The 16,743-nt window shown below is 39.2% G+C and overlaps 1 protein-coding gene across 2 annotated transcripts in view; it reads left to right on the forward strand.

Annotated features, from left to right (window-relative positions):
* WWC1 (WW and C2 domain containing 1) overlaps nucleotides 1-16,743 on the forward strand; it is a 231,890-nt gene that overhangs the window by 155,074 nt on the left and 60,073 nt on the right. For both annotated transcript variants that reach the window (XM_077473485.1, XM_077473484.1), the window contains exons 10-11: nucleotides 9,322-9,411; nucleotides 13,292-13,833. In XM_077473485.1, the coding sequence (XP_077329611.1) occupies nucleotides 9,322-9,411; nucleotides 13,292-13,833 (632 nt within the window). The remainder of the gene's footprint in view (nucleotides 1-9,321; nucleotides 9,412-13,291; nucleotides 13,834-16,743) is intronic.

Consider the following 16,743-nt stretch of genomic DNA (forward strand, 5'->3'; position numbering starts at 1 on the left):
AAATCTCCATAGGCGACGTTTAAAAAAATTCTACAGGTTGCACGTTTTGAGTTAGAGAGGAGGTCTGGGGCTAGAATTATTGCTCTCGCTCTACCGATCACGGCGCTACCTCCTATGTGTGGTTCGAACACCGATTTTATATGCGGGCAGGACAGGGCGCGTTTAAAAAAAAAAAAAATTCTGCTTATTTTATTTTAACTTTTTTTTTTTTTTCCACTGTTCTTTTAAAAAAAATGTTGTGTCACTTTTATTCTTATTACAAGGAATGTAAAAATCCCTTGTAATAGAAAAAGCATGACAGGTCCTCTTAAATATGAGATCTGGGGTCAGAGAGACCTCGGATCTCATATTTACACTAAAATGCAATTGAAAAAAAAATTGTCATTTGAAAAAAAATAAATAAAATGTCCCTCTAAGAGCCATGGGCAATGACTTGGAGACGGGGGGGGGGGCCGCGACGGCGCTGCTATCTTCCCCTCACTCGTCTCCATGTCAGGCCAGGGACAGGTGCGGATCGCCGTCACGGACCTGGCTCCTAACTTTTTAAGCTGGCTCCTAGATTCCAAGCAAATTTGTCAACCCCTGGGCTAGTACATAGTCACTTTAATACATATAAAAGCAAGAAAATTGGCTTGTAAACTATCGCAATGGTTGCTTTCTTTTCAAACACATCACACCAATGAAAAAAATTTGTTTTTTTGTTTTGTTTTTTAAATGAAATCATTTACTTAACTTCAGTTTTACATGAATGGTGTATGTAGGGAAATGTTCTAAAAATAAACGATCAAAAAACAGCGCATCAAAGAAACTCATGGTGTAATATGAAAAAAAAACACTTAAAAAGTAATTTATTAAATATAAAACGAAACAAAGACATCTGATCCTCCTAGGATCTGGAAAGCATAAAGTCCATCAATTGTAAAAAATGACAGATGCTTGGTGATAAGCACCCCTCGGGTCTCTCAGTTGTGACTTTGAGATGATAAGAACGAAGACAAGACTGCACTGCTAACAGTTCCCTGCACCTGGTAACTTGGTGACTGTAAACAATCCTCTCTCATAAAGAAGGGGAAACAAAAAATATATATGAGCCAGTGCAAATGGATGGAACTGTGTTCCAAAAGTCACTCACTTTATGGATGATCTGTTGGGCTGGGGCGCCGCCGTGCCGAGCCTGTGGAGTGGAGGGGGAGGTGTTTAGTTCTGCTCCGTATGATGTGTTCGGCTCTAGGGCGGAGGTGCAGTGCACGCTGGATGGTGTGTATCCAAATTGGACACAAGGTGGCGTCCGCCTGGCGTAATGGGAGGCTTGGAGCGCACCGCACTGCGTGTAACGCCGCACTGTCCGAGCGGCTGTTTGTCACGTGGAGGGCTCCGAGATGGGAAGGGTTGCCATGCCGACTCTCCTGCTTACGTGTTTTGCGCGCCTGCGCTTTGTCAAAGCTCTACCTAAATAACGAGTATCCTATTATATAGATAAGCGTTTTTTACAAAGGGACCATTCATTTGTGCACCAATTACCTTTTTTTGATTGAGGGAAATGTTCTAGCCCACTCTTAAGTAAATGAGTAAAAATATCTGCCGGGTATCGAGAAGAGTGTTAGCAACAAAGGTTGCTGCATTCTGAAGAAATATTTTATATGGTTATCATAATTAATTCTAATGAATAATAATAATTTAATTGTATGTATTTTAAATTTACAAAAATGTTAATATATAAGTTGTCAATGATTTTGAAATTTAAAAGGGAACACTTGACCATCTAGTGGCCAAACACCATTTTGACAACTATCTCATTCTTGTGTTCAGTGTAGTACAAAACTTTATAAACCTCCCAGAGGTGCCATCTATATGTGGGATAAGGTAATTACATCACCTCATTAGCATAATCAAAATAAAGTTGGAACAAGTAGTAATGGTTTACATCAGGAGTTTTTGTAGCTTGGGATACAAGCAGAAAAATAATTCTAGAAATTGATTACAGCAGAAAAATAGGCTCTGTTTACAACTGTGTGCTGCAAGAACATGTGTGTGATTGTGTGCATTCCCACAGTACATAAAAACGTGGGGTTTTTTTTGTTTGTGTTTTTTTTTTTTTTTTGTAGGTGCTGTGCTGTTCATTCTTAATGGCACCCCTTGTGCCATTAAGAATGTGGTGCACTGTGTGTTGCAGTGCACCACAGCTTGTGGTTACTTACAGCCCCAATTCTAAGAAAAAAGTTGGGCTGGTGTGTGATATCTACATAATAACAGAATACAATTATTTACAAATTTCATAAACCCCAATTTTATTTAAAATGGACAATATCAATTGTCTAAACTGATAAAATGTACCATTTAAAGGGAAAAAAAAGGTAATTTTGAAATAGATGGCAGCAGGGGAATTAGCGTGGCTGTATTATAGAGGGAAACACACTGCGTGGTATTGTAAATGAAATAAGATTAATTGCTAGATAAGCAGTGGAAATTTCTATTTACAAAAGTGGAGTAAACAGCTTCACAGTCCCTTCACCAAAGATACACCAAAGATACAGAATGCAGCTCAGTAAACAGGCATGGTAATTATTATTCCTCTCTTCAGGCACATCAGTGGTATACAAGGCACATATTGATTACTTACTATAGGCTGGTGTCCATAAGCAGGTTCCACCGATGCAACAGAGATGATATAACAGGAAGATACACTGTCTCAGATGATCTTCTATCACAAGCACAGCAGTAGTGCTAATAGGTGTCAGAAACCACGAATCAGACTGAGACAGAAGTACAGTTAAATCACACTTGTTTAATAATAATAATAATAATAATAATAAGGTAAACCAGAGTAAATGTCAAAACATAGCCAGATTTCAGAAACCAGAACGGATAGTCAGACAAGCCAAAATGTCAGGGAGCCAGTGGTAGAACAGCAAGCAGGTTCTGGAGCCAGAAGGAATGTCAGCCAAGCAAGTCTTTAACGGGAACACAGGCAAGCGTCTCCAGAGATGTGACCAAGATGAAGGCAGAGATCATCTGGGCTGGACGGCTTAAGTAGACAGGACTGACGAGCAGAATATCATCAACAGGTGAGTCACTGTGGAGAGAAAGGAGTTGGCAATTAGCTGACAGCTGAGTGGCCAGCTTTAAGAAGGAAGGTCTGAGCCCAGTCCTGAATAGGCAGGATTCCCGAGGATCCATGTTCTGTCCATGCAGTCTGGAACAATCTCCCTGAGTAAGGCCTAGCTTTCCCTCACACGCAGTGTATCTTTCCCTCACTAATTCCACACAATTGTCTCTCAAAATGGTGGCCGGGCTCTTTTTTTTTTTATATCAACAGAAAATGGTAGACAAAATCTTGAGAGAACTTGGTACCAATCAGAACATGAGGTTTTCCCCAAGATGGCTGCTGGAGACAAGTTCAGAGATTAGTTACAACTTCAACAGGATTTCACAAAACAGCAGGACACAAACACATTCTGAATATAACATGACATTTCTGTGTGAGAAAGTAAGTATGATACAATTGTAGTCCCACTCCTCCTCTCAGCCAGCAAGACTATCCTGTCACAGTTAACTGTATGTGAGGAGGCTACCAACAAGCACATCTCACAAAGTTGGGACAGGGCATCAAAAAGCTGGCAAAGTACGACCCCAGTTTCAAATCAAGTTGGGACAGGGCCATATTTACCATGGTGTAGCCATGCCATCCCCTCTTCTTTTAATAACGCTGTAACAGTCTGGGAACTGAGGATTCCAGTTACTGGAGTTTTGGAAGAGGAATTTTGTTCCATTCTTGCCTGAGCATATGCTCCTCTAAAACCTGGACATATCTTTTAGCATTGATGGTGCCTTTCCAGATGTGCAAGCTGCCCATTCCATATGCGCTAATGCACCCCCATACCATCACAGATGAAGGCTTTTGAACGGAGTTCTGATAAAAAGCTAGGAGGTCCCTCGCCTCTTAAGTTCAGAGGACATGGTTCTTGTGGTTGCCAAAAGAAATTTTAACTTTTAATTTGACTACAGAATAGTTTTCCACTTTGGAACAGACCATATTAAATGAGCTCTGGGTCAGAGAAGACAGCCACGTTTCTGGATCATGTTTATATATGGTTTCTGTTTTGCATTATAAAGCTTTACCTTGCATTTTTGTATGGCACAGAGAACTGTGTTCACAGACAGTGATTTTTGTAAGTATTCCTAAGCCCCTGCAGTGATGCCTGTCACAGAGTCATGCCTGTTTTCCATGCAGTGACGTCTTAGGGCCCCGAAGATCATGGGAGTTCAATATTTCATTTCAGATTTGTCCCTTAGCATAGAGATGTCTCCAGATTCCCAGAATATGTTGATATTATGTACTGTAGATGATACTATATATAAGGTCTTTGCAATTTTACTTTTAGAAGCATTATACTGAAATTGTTTGACAATTTTTAGACACAGTTTTCCATAGATTGGTGAATCTCTGCCCATATTTATTTCAGAGACACTCTTACACTCTGGGTATTTTTTTTTTTTTGATCATGTTACTACAAATTAGTTGCAACATGTTCTTCCTTTCTTCTCTTCCTTGTTATACCACATACTTTGCCAGCTTTCTATTGCCCTGTCACAAATTTTATGAGATGTGTGCCATCAATTTCAAAATTACCTTAATTTTTAGTTAAAATGGTACATTATCTCAGATTAAACGTTTTCTATTTTCTATTGTAAATAAAATATTTGCAAATCGGCGCATTCTGTTTTTATGCAGACCGCAATTTTTTCGCACTTGTGGTTGTATTGCAATGCATTGTGATGTACTACGTTTAAAAAACAAAACAAAAAGGCACATTCAAAGGATTGGGTTGTCTTAACGTGCAGAAAAACATTACTGCAGGACACAGTTGTGAACCTAGGATGAAGACTATGGAAAACATATGAAGATGAAACTGGTTAATGCTAAGCCACCAGAATGCATAACTGAAAAAACAGTAGAGGAATACATTTTGGGTAAAATATAGAGACACGCGTGGATGAGCCCTAAGTCCTACCTAAGTGCTTTCTTTGCATTGGTTTTGGAAAGAGACATGCTGCTGAGACAGAAAGATAAACTGCTAGGGGACAAAGATGCTGCTGGGGTCAACTAACTCCAGCCCTAAAAACTACGTTTACAGCACCTCACCCTCATTGTGACCATCAACAGTGTACATATGATGGTTGGTCCTGTCAGGCGAGTACAAAGCTGTATGTAGAGCCTGAAAGGTCAGTTTCTACTTCTTTTAAAACCACACCTGCAGTTTCCTTATACTCACACCATTTAAAACTGACATTGTACCTCCCAGAGTACCCCCTTACATCAGACCTATAACATTTCAACTGCAGTGCTTTAGTATTGAACTGTAACTATTATATATAATGTCTTGAAAATGTAAGCTTATTATTTGTAGTTTAATTTGCATATGTAATGTTTGTGTATGGTAGCTCAGCTAATATAAATTTATAGCACACACTCCACACACGCTGGCTACTTTTTCAGCCACCTTGAGCTATACAAATCACCCTTCACGTCCCACTAATGCTCTTTTTTTTTTTTTTTTTTTTTTTGTACGGTCACACTACTGCGGCTCCACAAGCCACGTGTAGCATGGACACGCCAGCCCATTCAGTCCCTGCATCAATTTAGAAATGCCAGCCCGCATGGAAACTGCAGGTGAAGTGCGTTCCCAGTGCTGGAAGTTACTGCTGTGATTTCCTGTACGTGCGCCATTAGGATTAATGACATCCGCAGGCATCTCTTGCGTCTTCTGTGCAGGTGATTGCAGCAGGAATCGGGGTGTGAACCAGGCCTTTTTGTCTAGAACAAAATGACTGCTTGTCTTTTTTTGCTTTTATAATAATTAAGACTCCCTCTTTAAAGTATAACTAAAGGAAAAACTTTTTTTTTCTTTTTTGGCTGGAGTGGAGAGTTTTTATTGCTACCTCTGCCCCTGTTAGGCCACTTTCACACTGAGGTGCTGGCCGTGTTGATGGTATAGCTCCGCTAGTTTTAGTGGTGCTTTTAACCCCCTGCTAGTGGCTGAAAAAAGGTTAAAAGGGCCCACAAAGAGCCGCTGCCAAAGCGATTTGCAGGGGCATCGGCAGCGCTGCCCATTGATTTCAATGGCAGAAGCAGTTTAGGAGCAGTCTGTACACTGCTCCTGCAGCACCCCAAAGATGCTCCTTGGACTTTTTTTTCCCATCCTGCAAGCGCACTACCCCAGTGTGAAAGCACTTGGGCTTTCACACTAGGGTGGCTTGAGAGGCGCTTTACAGGTGCTATTTTTAGTGCTAAAACGACTGAAAGTGGCCTTAGGGAGATTCACTGTCTCTGTGTTCTGTTTACCAATATTATTGAAAGAAATAGAAAATCCCAAATTTTGGGTTGTCCTGTCCTCAGAATGGTAAAAGAGGAGAAATCTTTCAAAGGGGGCACTGGTTCTGGTGACCTGGGGGACCCCAAAAGATTCCCACTTTTACAGGGATTTCCTCTCACTTCCTGGTTTGGCTATGGGACAGGAAGTGACCAGAAATATCCCCTATGGGACACAGATGGCAAAAAACATCAGGGTTTTAACCCTCCTTTACTCTATCCAAAATAAAATTAAAGTTTTGCCTATAGTTTTACATTAAATATGTCCAAAACAAGGTACTAGAAATACAGACAGGTTTTGTTTCTTTTTAGTGACTGAAAGTTTTACCATGTATTGACAATTATCTTATTAGCAGAGAGTCTGTCTGTATAAAACAGATAAATACATGAACACAGAACAACAAGGTCAAACTCACCAAAATAATTCCAGGAAGTTTACCCAGCACTTGCATACAAATTATTACCATGCACATGCTAATTTAAATACAAAACACAAGAACAAACATTCTCTTTACACTACAGATAACCAGGGACATCATTAAAGGGATTGCTTAATACCTTGGTCTTAAACCACTGCATTTTACAAATATGTGCTTTGAAAGTTCAGATTTTCCTTTGAGCTGTGGCTCCCTAAGGATGCGCTAGGCAACCCACTATGAATTTGTTAAAGTTGCAAAAAAACAATGGAGGTTGTACAATTTGTAAGGTCGGTCAGGACTGTCCGTATTCATCCTTCCATTTAAACCTGTCTAATGGGCTCCTACAAAGGTGATTTGTACGCTACTTATATTACTTTTTTTACTGTGCAAGAAAAATAATTATCCTTTCATGAAAAAAAACTGTAATCCACTCTGTAATGGCTTGGAAGGTGTTGATAAAGTGTTACCTTTGTACAAGGCTATGTATACCAATAGGGGTGTACCAACCAAATTTGATAAGGTGTGGGGAGGCTGGATAAATGATAAATTGTCAGGGACCATGAAACAGACAGACAGAAGTACAATCAAATCACATTTGTTTATTAATAAAAAGGTAAATAGAAAAAAGTGTAGTCAAGCATAGCCAGAGTCCAGAAGCCAGATCGGGTAGTCAGCCAGTCCAGACGTCAGGGATCCAAGAAGAGCAACTGCAAGCAGGATAGAAGCCAGGAGGGATGTCAGCAAGCCAGTCTTGAAACAAACAGCAGGAGATGGTTCCTAGTGATGTTACCAACACGAAGGCAAAGGAAAGAGTGAGCTGGAAGGCTTTAAATAGGCAGGTCAGATGAGCATCATCAGGAACAGCTGGCAACTGTGGAAAGAGAAGAGAGCTGGCAATTAGCCGACAGCTGAGCGGCCAGCCCAGAGGAGGAAGGGCTAAGCCAGCCCTGACATAAATCCACTGTATCTGATTAAGTATCTGTATGTTGTTTTGATAGTTCTGAGGGGGGGGGGGGCATATTAGCCTCTAAGGGATCATGTGATCATATTGTATATTTGTTCTTTGCCATTGAGGGGGATCATATATTTGAGTTTACAGCTGTCTGTAACATATTGGGGTTACTAAAGTCAAATCTATTCCGCACTACAAATGTACTGGAAGTGCACTTGGAAGTGCAATTGCTGTAAATCTGAGGGAAAGATCTGAAATGAGGGGAAGTTCTACTGATTTTATCATCCAATCATGTGCAAGCTAAAATACTGTTTTTTTTTTTTTTTCCTTGCATGTCCCCCTCAGATCTACAGCGACTGCACTTCCAAGTGCACTTGTAGTGCAAAGTGGATTTGCCTTCCATAAATAACCCCCATTGTCGTGTTGTCTCCTTGAATGTCCATGTACCTAATAGGAGCTGCATTGCTTACCGGTGCTGATATATTGTAGTGTTGAATATTGTGGACTGTTTTTCTGTTCTGTACTTGTATAAAAATAAGTTACAAAAAAAAATTGCAAAAGCAAGTACATAAGGTCATTGGTCTTTAGGTGTTTTAAAGGGTATGTACTAGAGTAAACCATAATATTCCTAAAAATATTTTTATATTGTCTACTGTGAGGTAAACCTATAAACTTTAGCAGTTGTCAGGCTGGTACACTGTTAGATAGATTTGTGTGAAATTAAAGGTTAAGTTCAGCTTTTAAGGGAAAAAAAAATGTTCATATTTTGCAAGAAAAAAGTGTTTTTCTTCTTCTACAGGAGCCTGCAAACCTGTGATCGTTGAATCGCAGGTGCAATGTCAGGCTTCTGCAAACACATCCTCTAGCGTTCTGCCCGTACCTGTAATAGGGGATTTTGATTATTGTACTCGTAGTCCATAGAGAACTACAAGCTGTTTGCTGCAGTGGCAGTTGGACTTGTAGTTCACCCATTCACAGATCCCTGTGACTGAATGGTGCAGCTGTGCTGGTGGAGCCCCGTACAGCTGCACCCCCACCCCCCGCTATTGCAATAGTAAAGGGTCAAGGGGGGCAGGAACAGGCTGCCTGTTACTTCCTAAATGAACTTATGCTTTCATTTTATAGATTTTTCTTGAAAACATAGGGAAAATGGGTTATAGTTTGAATGCATAGTAAACAGCTTGCTTAGTCAATTTATACTGCATCTGCATCAAATTCTGTTACTAAAACAATTTCCCTTTGGGATTAATAAAGTATTCTGTATTCTGTAAAACAAACCTATTACAGATGTGTTAAAATTCTGCACATATTGTCAAAGCAACAGATGCTGTTCTAAAAAGTTGTTATGGTACGTCTGAATAGAATCCCGCTGTGAAATCAGGAGCATGAATATATCATCAGTTTAGTGCGGGAAAATGGTTACCACTCTATTATGATCTGTTCCTGATTTTTCTTTAAAAGAAAGAAATTACCTAAACATTACTATTATGGTCCACTTTTCTCTATTTTTTTTTAAACAAATTGAATATAATTACCTAAACGTTATAATAATGTCTAACATTTACATTTTCCTATATCAGGTTAAAGATGAGCAGTAAAAGGAATCAGTTGGTTAGAGAACTGGAAGACACAACCAGGGTAATGGCAACACTGCACATACAACTGAGAAGGTATTTACAAAATAATAATACAGATCGTAAAGCAGTATTCCGTATTATACAATGCGAAATGTACTGTGCTAGACAGTTTGTAGTACCATTGCACATGGAAAGTAATTGAATCCCTGCGTGCGCGGGATGCACTGCCGTGAAAATGAAAGCATGAATAGTGCATGTTTATTGGTTCAATAATAAAGGAAACATTTACTGAAAGAATGAAGCAGTCTACTGTTACCTGGCTATCATGCTGATCTAAAGGCTTTAATACACTCAGCCACAGACATGAAACAAGTATGGAGTCTAGGAATTCTGACTTCACTCTTGTTCCAAGCCTATTGCTCAGAAATTTTGGAGCCAAAGATCTCAATGAAAAATGACTTTTGAATAAACGTTTAAATAACTAAGAATGTGTATGACAAATAAAATTTCCGTTAAATGGTAGACACTTAGAGGAGCTCCAGTCTCCAGTCTCCCCCCTCCCCCCCAAAAAAAAATACTGTACTGCACTTACCTGCCCCTGGATTCAGTGATGTCCTCACTCCTTCAATTGGCTTTGGGCTTGGGACAGGCATCGGCATCTTGACTACTTCCAAATGCGAGCTGTGCTGTGCTTTGTGATTGGTCTCAGTCTTCAAGGACCAGTGAAGTGTCCCAGAAGACAGGAGAGGGGGGCTTCTGCTTAGATTGCCACAGTGATCTGACCGGAAGTAGGAGAGCAGGTACCTGTCAGGTACTTGCTCCCTCGAAAAGATGAATAATGTGCCAAATTTAAAGGAGGGGGGTGGCGGAGGAAGAGCAGAGCTTCCCCTTTTGGGTGAAGTTCCGCTTTAAGTTTAATATTTAAGTAATATTAAAGTAGTTGTTAAGGTTAAACGTTTTTTACCTTCATGCATTCTATACATGAAGTTAAATTAAACCTTCTGTGTGCAGCTTTCTCCCAGCCCCCCCCCCCCCCCCTTAATACTTACCTGAGCCCCATTACAATCCAGCGATGTGCATGAGGGGGGGCAGGGCTGAGCCCCATTTTGTATGTCTTATGGTCACACAAGCGGCATGCTTTGGGAGCACTCGGGGGGGGGGGGGGGGCGGGGGCAGGGAGCCTCCAGGGGACCAAAGAAGAGGAGGATTGGGGTTGCTCTGTGCAAAACTATTGCACAGAGCTGGTAAGTGTAACATAGTACATAGCAAGGTTGAATAAAGACACCAGTCCATCCAGTTCAACCTGAGTGAGTGTCTACAATTGTCCCTATCCCTGTACATTGCACACTCACATTGGTCCCTACCCTCAAGGAGCCCACAATCCAAGGTCCCCGTTCATATACTAGGGCCAATTTTGGACAGAAGCCAATTAACCTACTTGCATGTCTTTGGAGTGTGGGAGGAAACCAGAATACCCGGAGAAAACCCACGCAGGCACAGGGAGAACATGCAAACTCCAGGCAGGTAGTGTCGTGGTTGGGATTTGAACCAGTGACCCTTCTTACTGCTAGGTGAGACTGCTAACCACTACAACACTGTGTCGCCCTTGTTATTAAAAAAAAAAATTACAAGAGAGCCTTTAGTGTCACTTTAAGGTCCTATACTAATACTTTCTGAGGGAGGGTCTGCTTACTACCAATGCCATTGTTTTATCAAAAAAAATGCTGTGAGAGCAGTAAGTCAGTCACATGAGTAGGAAATACATTTTCTAGAATGCTATATGCAAAATTTACTGATTTTACTTCACCAGAATTTTTTTTCAATATCTTGGTGAATTTTTTAAAGGAAATTTCAACATTTTAGTGCAATAAAGGTTGAATAAAGGTTAAGACTGTTCTTAAGACTACAATGGTCCTTGTGAGTGGCTTCTAAGTGTTTTTTTACATATTTTTTGTGTATTTTATTGGTGTGTGTTGTGTTTTATTTTATTTTTTTAACCTGTAGATATAAAATACACACAAAAAAAATTCTCAAATTTTTTTAAGGTGTCTTTTCCATACCTTTTTGTTTGTTTAAAATTACTCCACTACACCAAAAAAATTATAGTTTCACAAGCAAATGGACGCAGATCTTTTATATGTTTAAGCTATATTTTTTTTTTTTTATCATACCATGTGTAGTCCATTACATACCATTGTGTATGTTGTGTTAAAAAATGGCAAAATAAGATTAAAAAACTGAAAACATTCTGTATCTTATAACTTCTATTTTGTTGTTGAGTGTTTTTAGCCAATATGAAACAAAACCATGTGAAAGTAACAACCTGGACCATTAACACCGGGTAAATCGGGGTTCAGCAACCTTTTTCACAGGGTTATTTACGAAAGTCAAATCCACTTTGCACTACAAGTGCACTTGGAAGTACAGTCGCTGTAGAGCTGAGGGGAAGCTCTGCTGATTTTATTATCCAATCATTTGCAAGCTAAAATGCTGTTTTTTTATTTTCCTTGCATGTCCCCCTCAGATCTGCAGCAACTTTACTTCCAAGTGCACTTGTAGTGCAAAGTGGATTTGCCTTTCGTAAATAACACCCATTGTGTGTTGTGTTTTTTTTTCTTTTTTATTTAATAACCATTAGACAGCTAGCGTGCCAGTAAACGATCGCACACTGCAATCTTAGTTTTCAATTTTTGCACTTGTATTACTGCTAATGGTATGTAAATCATTAATCATTATATAATAACTCCAATTTCTGCACCTTCAGACCTCAAATCAGCCCGAATTTCTACACCTTAAAACTTCAGATTAGCCCCAAACCCTGTAACTTTAGAAATTCAGGGTAGCCCTCTAAGTAAGTGTGCAGGAGGGCTTCTTCCACGCATTGTGTCTCTTTAAATTTTTCAAGTAGCTGTTTTTTTTTTTTTATTGACTAAACAAACTCAAACAGCAACATACACCCCAAAAAAAGGCAAAAATGACGTGCTTTACATTTTTTTTTTTTTTACATAATCTTTTATTGTTTTATATTTTAATTTTAAAGTTTTTTTTTTTTGTTTGTTTTTTTTATCCTAAGTCACCAATGATCACAATGTTCTTACATGACCCAGTGATCATTAGTGGCTTTGGTTTATGAACTTCCATTCTTGATCATTAGGTCAAGCAAGGAAATTATGGTCATAAATGGCTAATGTGATACGCCATTCAATATTACTGCATCCTTGCTTGACCCTGGTGATTCTGAATATATGTTGTATATAAACAAACGTCACATGGCATCTGTTTATACACAACATTAATTTATAATTACCAGGTTTAGCAAAGGTATGGTGATTATGAATGGCTTGTGTATAAATTGTTTATTGTAACTGTCTGTTTATTGAAAAATGGAGTGTCACAATGAGGGGTTTGACATGAGAAATGGCTTTGGGAATGCGTTGATTGGACCAGTGTTTTAGTAAATATACAGTTGGGCATGAAGACTTTCTAAATGAATGGTATAATTAAAAAGTATTAGATACAGCATTAAATCCAAATTGATAGTTCTGCTTATCATTCTAGTATTTATAGTATTTCTCATTTGTCCCACATTGTTGGGTAGTTATATTAAATCAGTTAAGTTTATCTCCTTTGTACTATAAACCGTGCGGTACAAGAACTTTTTCAAAAGACTATTTGAACCTCGTCCAATTTTCTATTTTTGTATAGGAGTTATATTAACTGTGAGATAAACTATAGTGAGCATTACACTGGGATAAAAAAATGAAGCTGGTTTAGTTAGTCTACTCTCTATTAAGAGCAGTGATTTTTTTATTTATTTTTTCTTTAGTCTTTGGCTGTAGTTTGGCAGTCTGAATAGTATGTTACTGCTAAATGTTTATATTAATATGTAGGGCAAGGAAACAAGTAAATACGATATGATTCTAGGTTAGTTTTTAAAGCTTTTTTAACCCTTATAATCATTTCTTGTTTTTAGCCTTTCTACTAGCACTCAGTCACTTTCATCTGGGAGCAGTCCTGGATCTCTTGCTTCAAGTCGGGGATCATTGGTCACCTCCAGCCAGGACTCTTCAACATCAGCAAGCTTTACAGATTTGTACTATGAACCTTTGGATCAGCTAGATACTGAATACCAGAACAAAGTTGAATTTATGCTACAAGAAGGGACATCTGGTTATAGACCATCTGACTCTATCACCACTATTCATGAAAATGAAGTGGTAAAGTCTCAAAAGACAGATTGCACAAACCGTGTCCAGGCCTTGAGGTCTTTGTCTGGTACTCCGAAATCTGTGACATCTTTATCTCCTAGGTCTTCTTTTTCCTCACCATCTCCTCCTTCTTCACCCCTTGTAACTGGGTCTCTTTTCACTGGAGATGATTTCTTGAGCCATATGGACTTTAAAGATTTTGATTTAAGCAGGCAATTTTTAGAACTTGGTCTTGTTACTGAGCCAATAAAGAAGCCACTAGAAGGAAGCTATGAACAAGAAGTAGAAGGAAAACCTATTGGACAAGGTAAAGAAAACAACATAATAAATATATTATACACACAATGGATTTATTTTCTGAACATGAGTTGCAGGCGTTCCTGTTCTTTATCAAGTTCACAGGTTGTGCAGCATCCTTTCCTTGGACACTTAAAGTGGTTGTAAAGCCTTAAGGTTTTCCACTTTAGTGTGTTCCTCTGTGCTGCATTTCCCCCTCAGCCCCCCCCCCCCCCCGCCAATTTTCTTTACCTGAGCCCGAACTGATCCAGCGATGTTCACATGATCAGCGGCTGCAGGGTGCTATACAGGTCCAGAGGAGTGGACCCCACATTAAAGGGGGCCCAGTCTACGAAGGTCTTTTATGATAAAGCTTGCCATGATGGGTGAAGATTGGGCTCTTGCTCTGTTCAGAGTCTGTTGCAGCAGGAATGGTAAGTCTGCATTTGTTTGCAGTTTTTCTTTAAAACAAAGAGAGATCTGACTATCTGTTCTCCAGGTGGCCACTGTGCTGTTTAATCACGCTGTTTACCTCTTAGTCGTGTGGGCTGCGGTTTCTCCTCCAGCCACTAGAGGTAGGAAGTGGAAGGGTGGCCATGTTGCCTTGTGGTCAACAGGTTCAGCACGGCCTCTGGAGACATACCAGCAAAAAACGGGTTTGTAGCGCTGTTGCTGAATGAAATAAAAACTCAGAATGTCAACTTAAAATCAGTCTATGAGCTATTTAAATTAGGCACAATCTTTATAGAATAAAGGTAAGAAAAAAACCTTTTGTGTAATCGAACCGACAGTCCATATTCCAGGGCAAACTTTTCAGGGGAAGCCAGAAGCCAGCTCCAAAGACATGTAAAGAAAAACAGAAAAAAGCGCCACCAGGTCAGGATAGATGAAGTTTTATTAATACACAAAAAGTATATGCTCACTTACATAGTGGTTAAAATGAGTTCAGCACTACAGATCCTCCGGTGATGATATCTCCCAGCATGGTGCTAGCTCAGTGTTGTATACATCCAAAGGCAAACAAAACAAAGTCCCGTCCAGCAAGAAGTGATAATGCAAACCAATAGAGCTGAGAGTGAGGCTTGGCTCTCAGTCAGCGCAGTGAGGTCACTGATGATGCGACAACATTTCAGCGCGTGCGCACTGTAAACCACAGGCGTGCACCTTCCTCAAGCATGGAGAACTGAGGCTACTACAGGCCTTATAAGTGCTGACATTGGGTGCCATCTAGTGGAGGCAGTGTATAACACTATCAAATACATATACACTAGATGGACGCCAATTGGGGATAAAAAATGTAATACATATAAAAACAAATTACACTTGGGATGGCCACAGTTGACTAGCATGGTAGGCGCCAAAGGACAAACCCACCCCACTATTATCAAACTCTCCAAAAGGAACCATAAAATAATGCTCTAATAAAACAAAGTAATGAATATATAAACTGAACAATAAATGGAATGATAAATGGAATCAATTCACCAGCAACCACCCTGCTGGACCCCTGTAGCCACCGCAATACCAAATATATATATATATATATATATATATATATATATATATATATATATATATATATATATATATATATATATATATATATATATATAAAATTTGCACGGTAATGGAAAAAAGCTTAAGTATCTTTTATAGTTTGTGACATGCACAGCTGCATGAGTCCCTCCCTTAGATCAACACATTTCTTCTGGTTGGGACCTATTCTGTAATTCTTGACAATTCAGCACTAGACTACTTTCTAAAGTTAGGCTGAAATCCACTGATTTCATTGGGTCTCCAGAGCAAACACTGTTAATGCCCTGTACACACCACAGGTTATCCCATCGGAATAAACTCTGAAGGTTTTTCCCGACAGAATTCTGCTGAAACTGTCTTGCGTACACACGATCACACCAAAGTCTGATGGTCAAGAACGTGGTGACATACAGCACGTACGACGGGACTAGAAAAAGGAAGTTCAATAGCCAGTAGCCAATAGTTTCCGTCTCGTACTTGCTTCAGAGCATGCGTCATTTTTGGTCCATTGGAACAGCATACACACGAGTGGTTTTCCTGATAGGAATTTTTCGGTCGGAAATATTTAGAACATGTTCTATTTCTAGGTCCGTCAGAATTTTCCAAAAAAATTAGGTTTACACGCGATCAGAATATACGATGAAAAGCTTACGTCTGACTTTTTCTGTTGGACATTCCCCTTGTGTGTATGCGGCATAAGAGTTCAAATCCACATTGTCCTCCTCATTAAAAAATTTATAAAAATCTAAGTAAAAATTTAATTTTAAAATTGGATAAAAATGTAATGTCTGTTTAAATGAGCGAAATAAAAGGGAATTCAGTGTATGTGTGTGTGTGTATAATATATATATAATGCACACATATTAATCATATGTATACACAAGAACAATCATATACAGACCTCTATCGAGACTGTATATAATATATTAATTAATATCAATTTATAGGATCGTAGAAAGCTCCAGAATCTCATTAAAACATAACAGCAGGCCATGGATACTAAGAAAATGTGAGTACTTGCTATTGGAGAACTATGTGGACAAGTCAAGATTATATGCTGCATATTTACTGCTTATTCCGGGGGGACTGTTCAACTGTAAGTCGATACTCCCCTGGACAGATAGCAGTAAAAAACACTTTAAAGTGAACTGCTCGGAAGGCAGGTGCAGTGTAGTATACAAGATTGCAAACTTGTTGCTTAACCACTTTCAGACCGGACCATTTTGCTGGTAAATGACCAGAGGTCTTTTTACACTTTGGCACTGCGCTGCTTTAACTGGTAATTGCGCGGTCATGCAATGTTGTACCCAAACAAAATTTGCGTCCTTTTCTTCCCACAAATAGAGCTTTCTTTTGATGGTATTTGATTGCCTCTGCGATTTTTATTTTTTGCGATATAAACGTA

This window comes from Lithobates pipiens, unplaced genomic scaffold (assembly GCF_037356315.1).
Source record: "Lithobates pipiens isolate NorthernLeopardFrog02 unplaced genomic scaffold, aLitPip1_a1.2 Scaffold_8, whole genome shotgun sequence".
Lineage (NCBI taxonomy): Eukaryota > Metazoa > Chordata > Amphibia > Anura > Ranidae > Lithobates > Lithobates pipiens.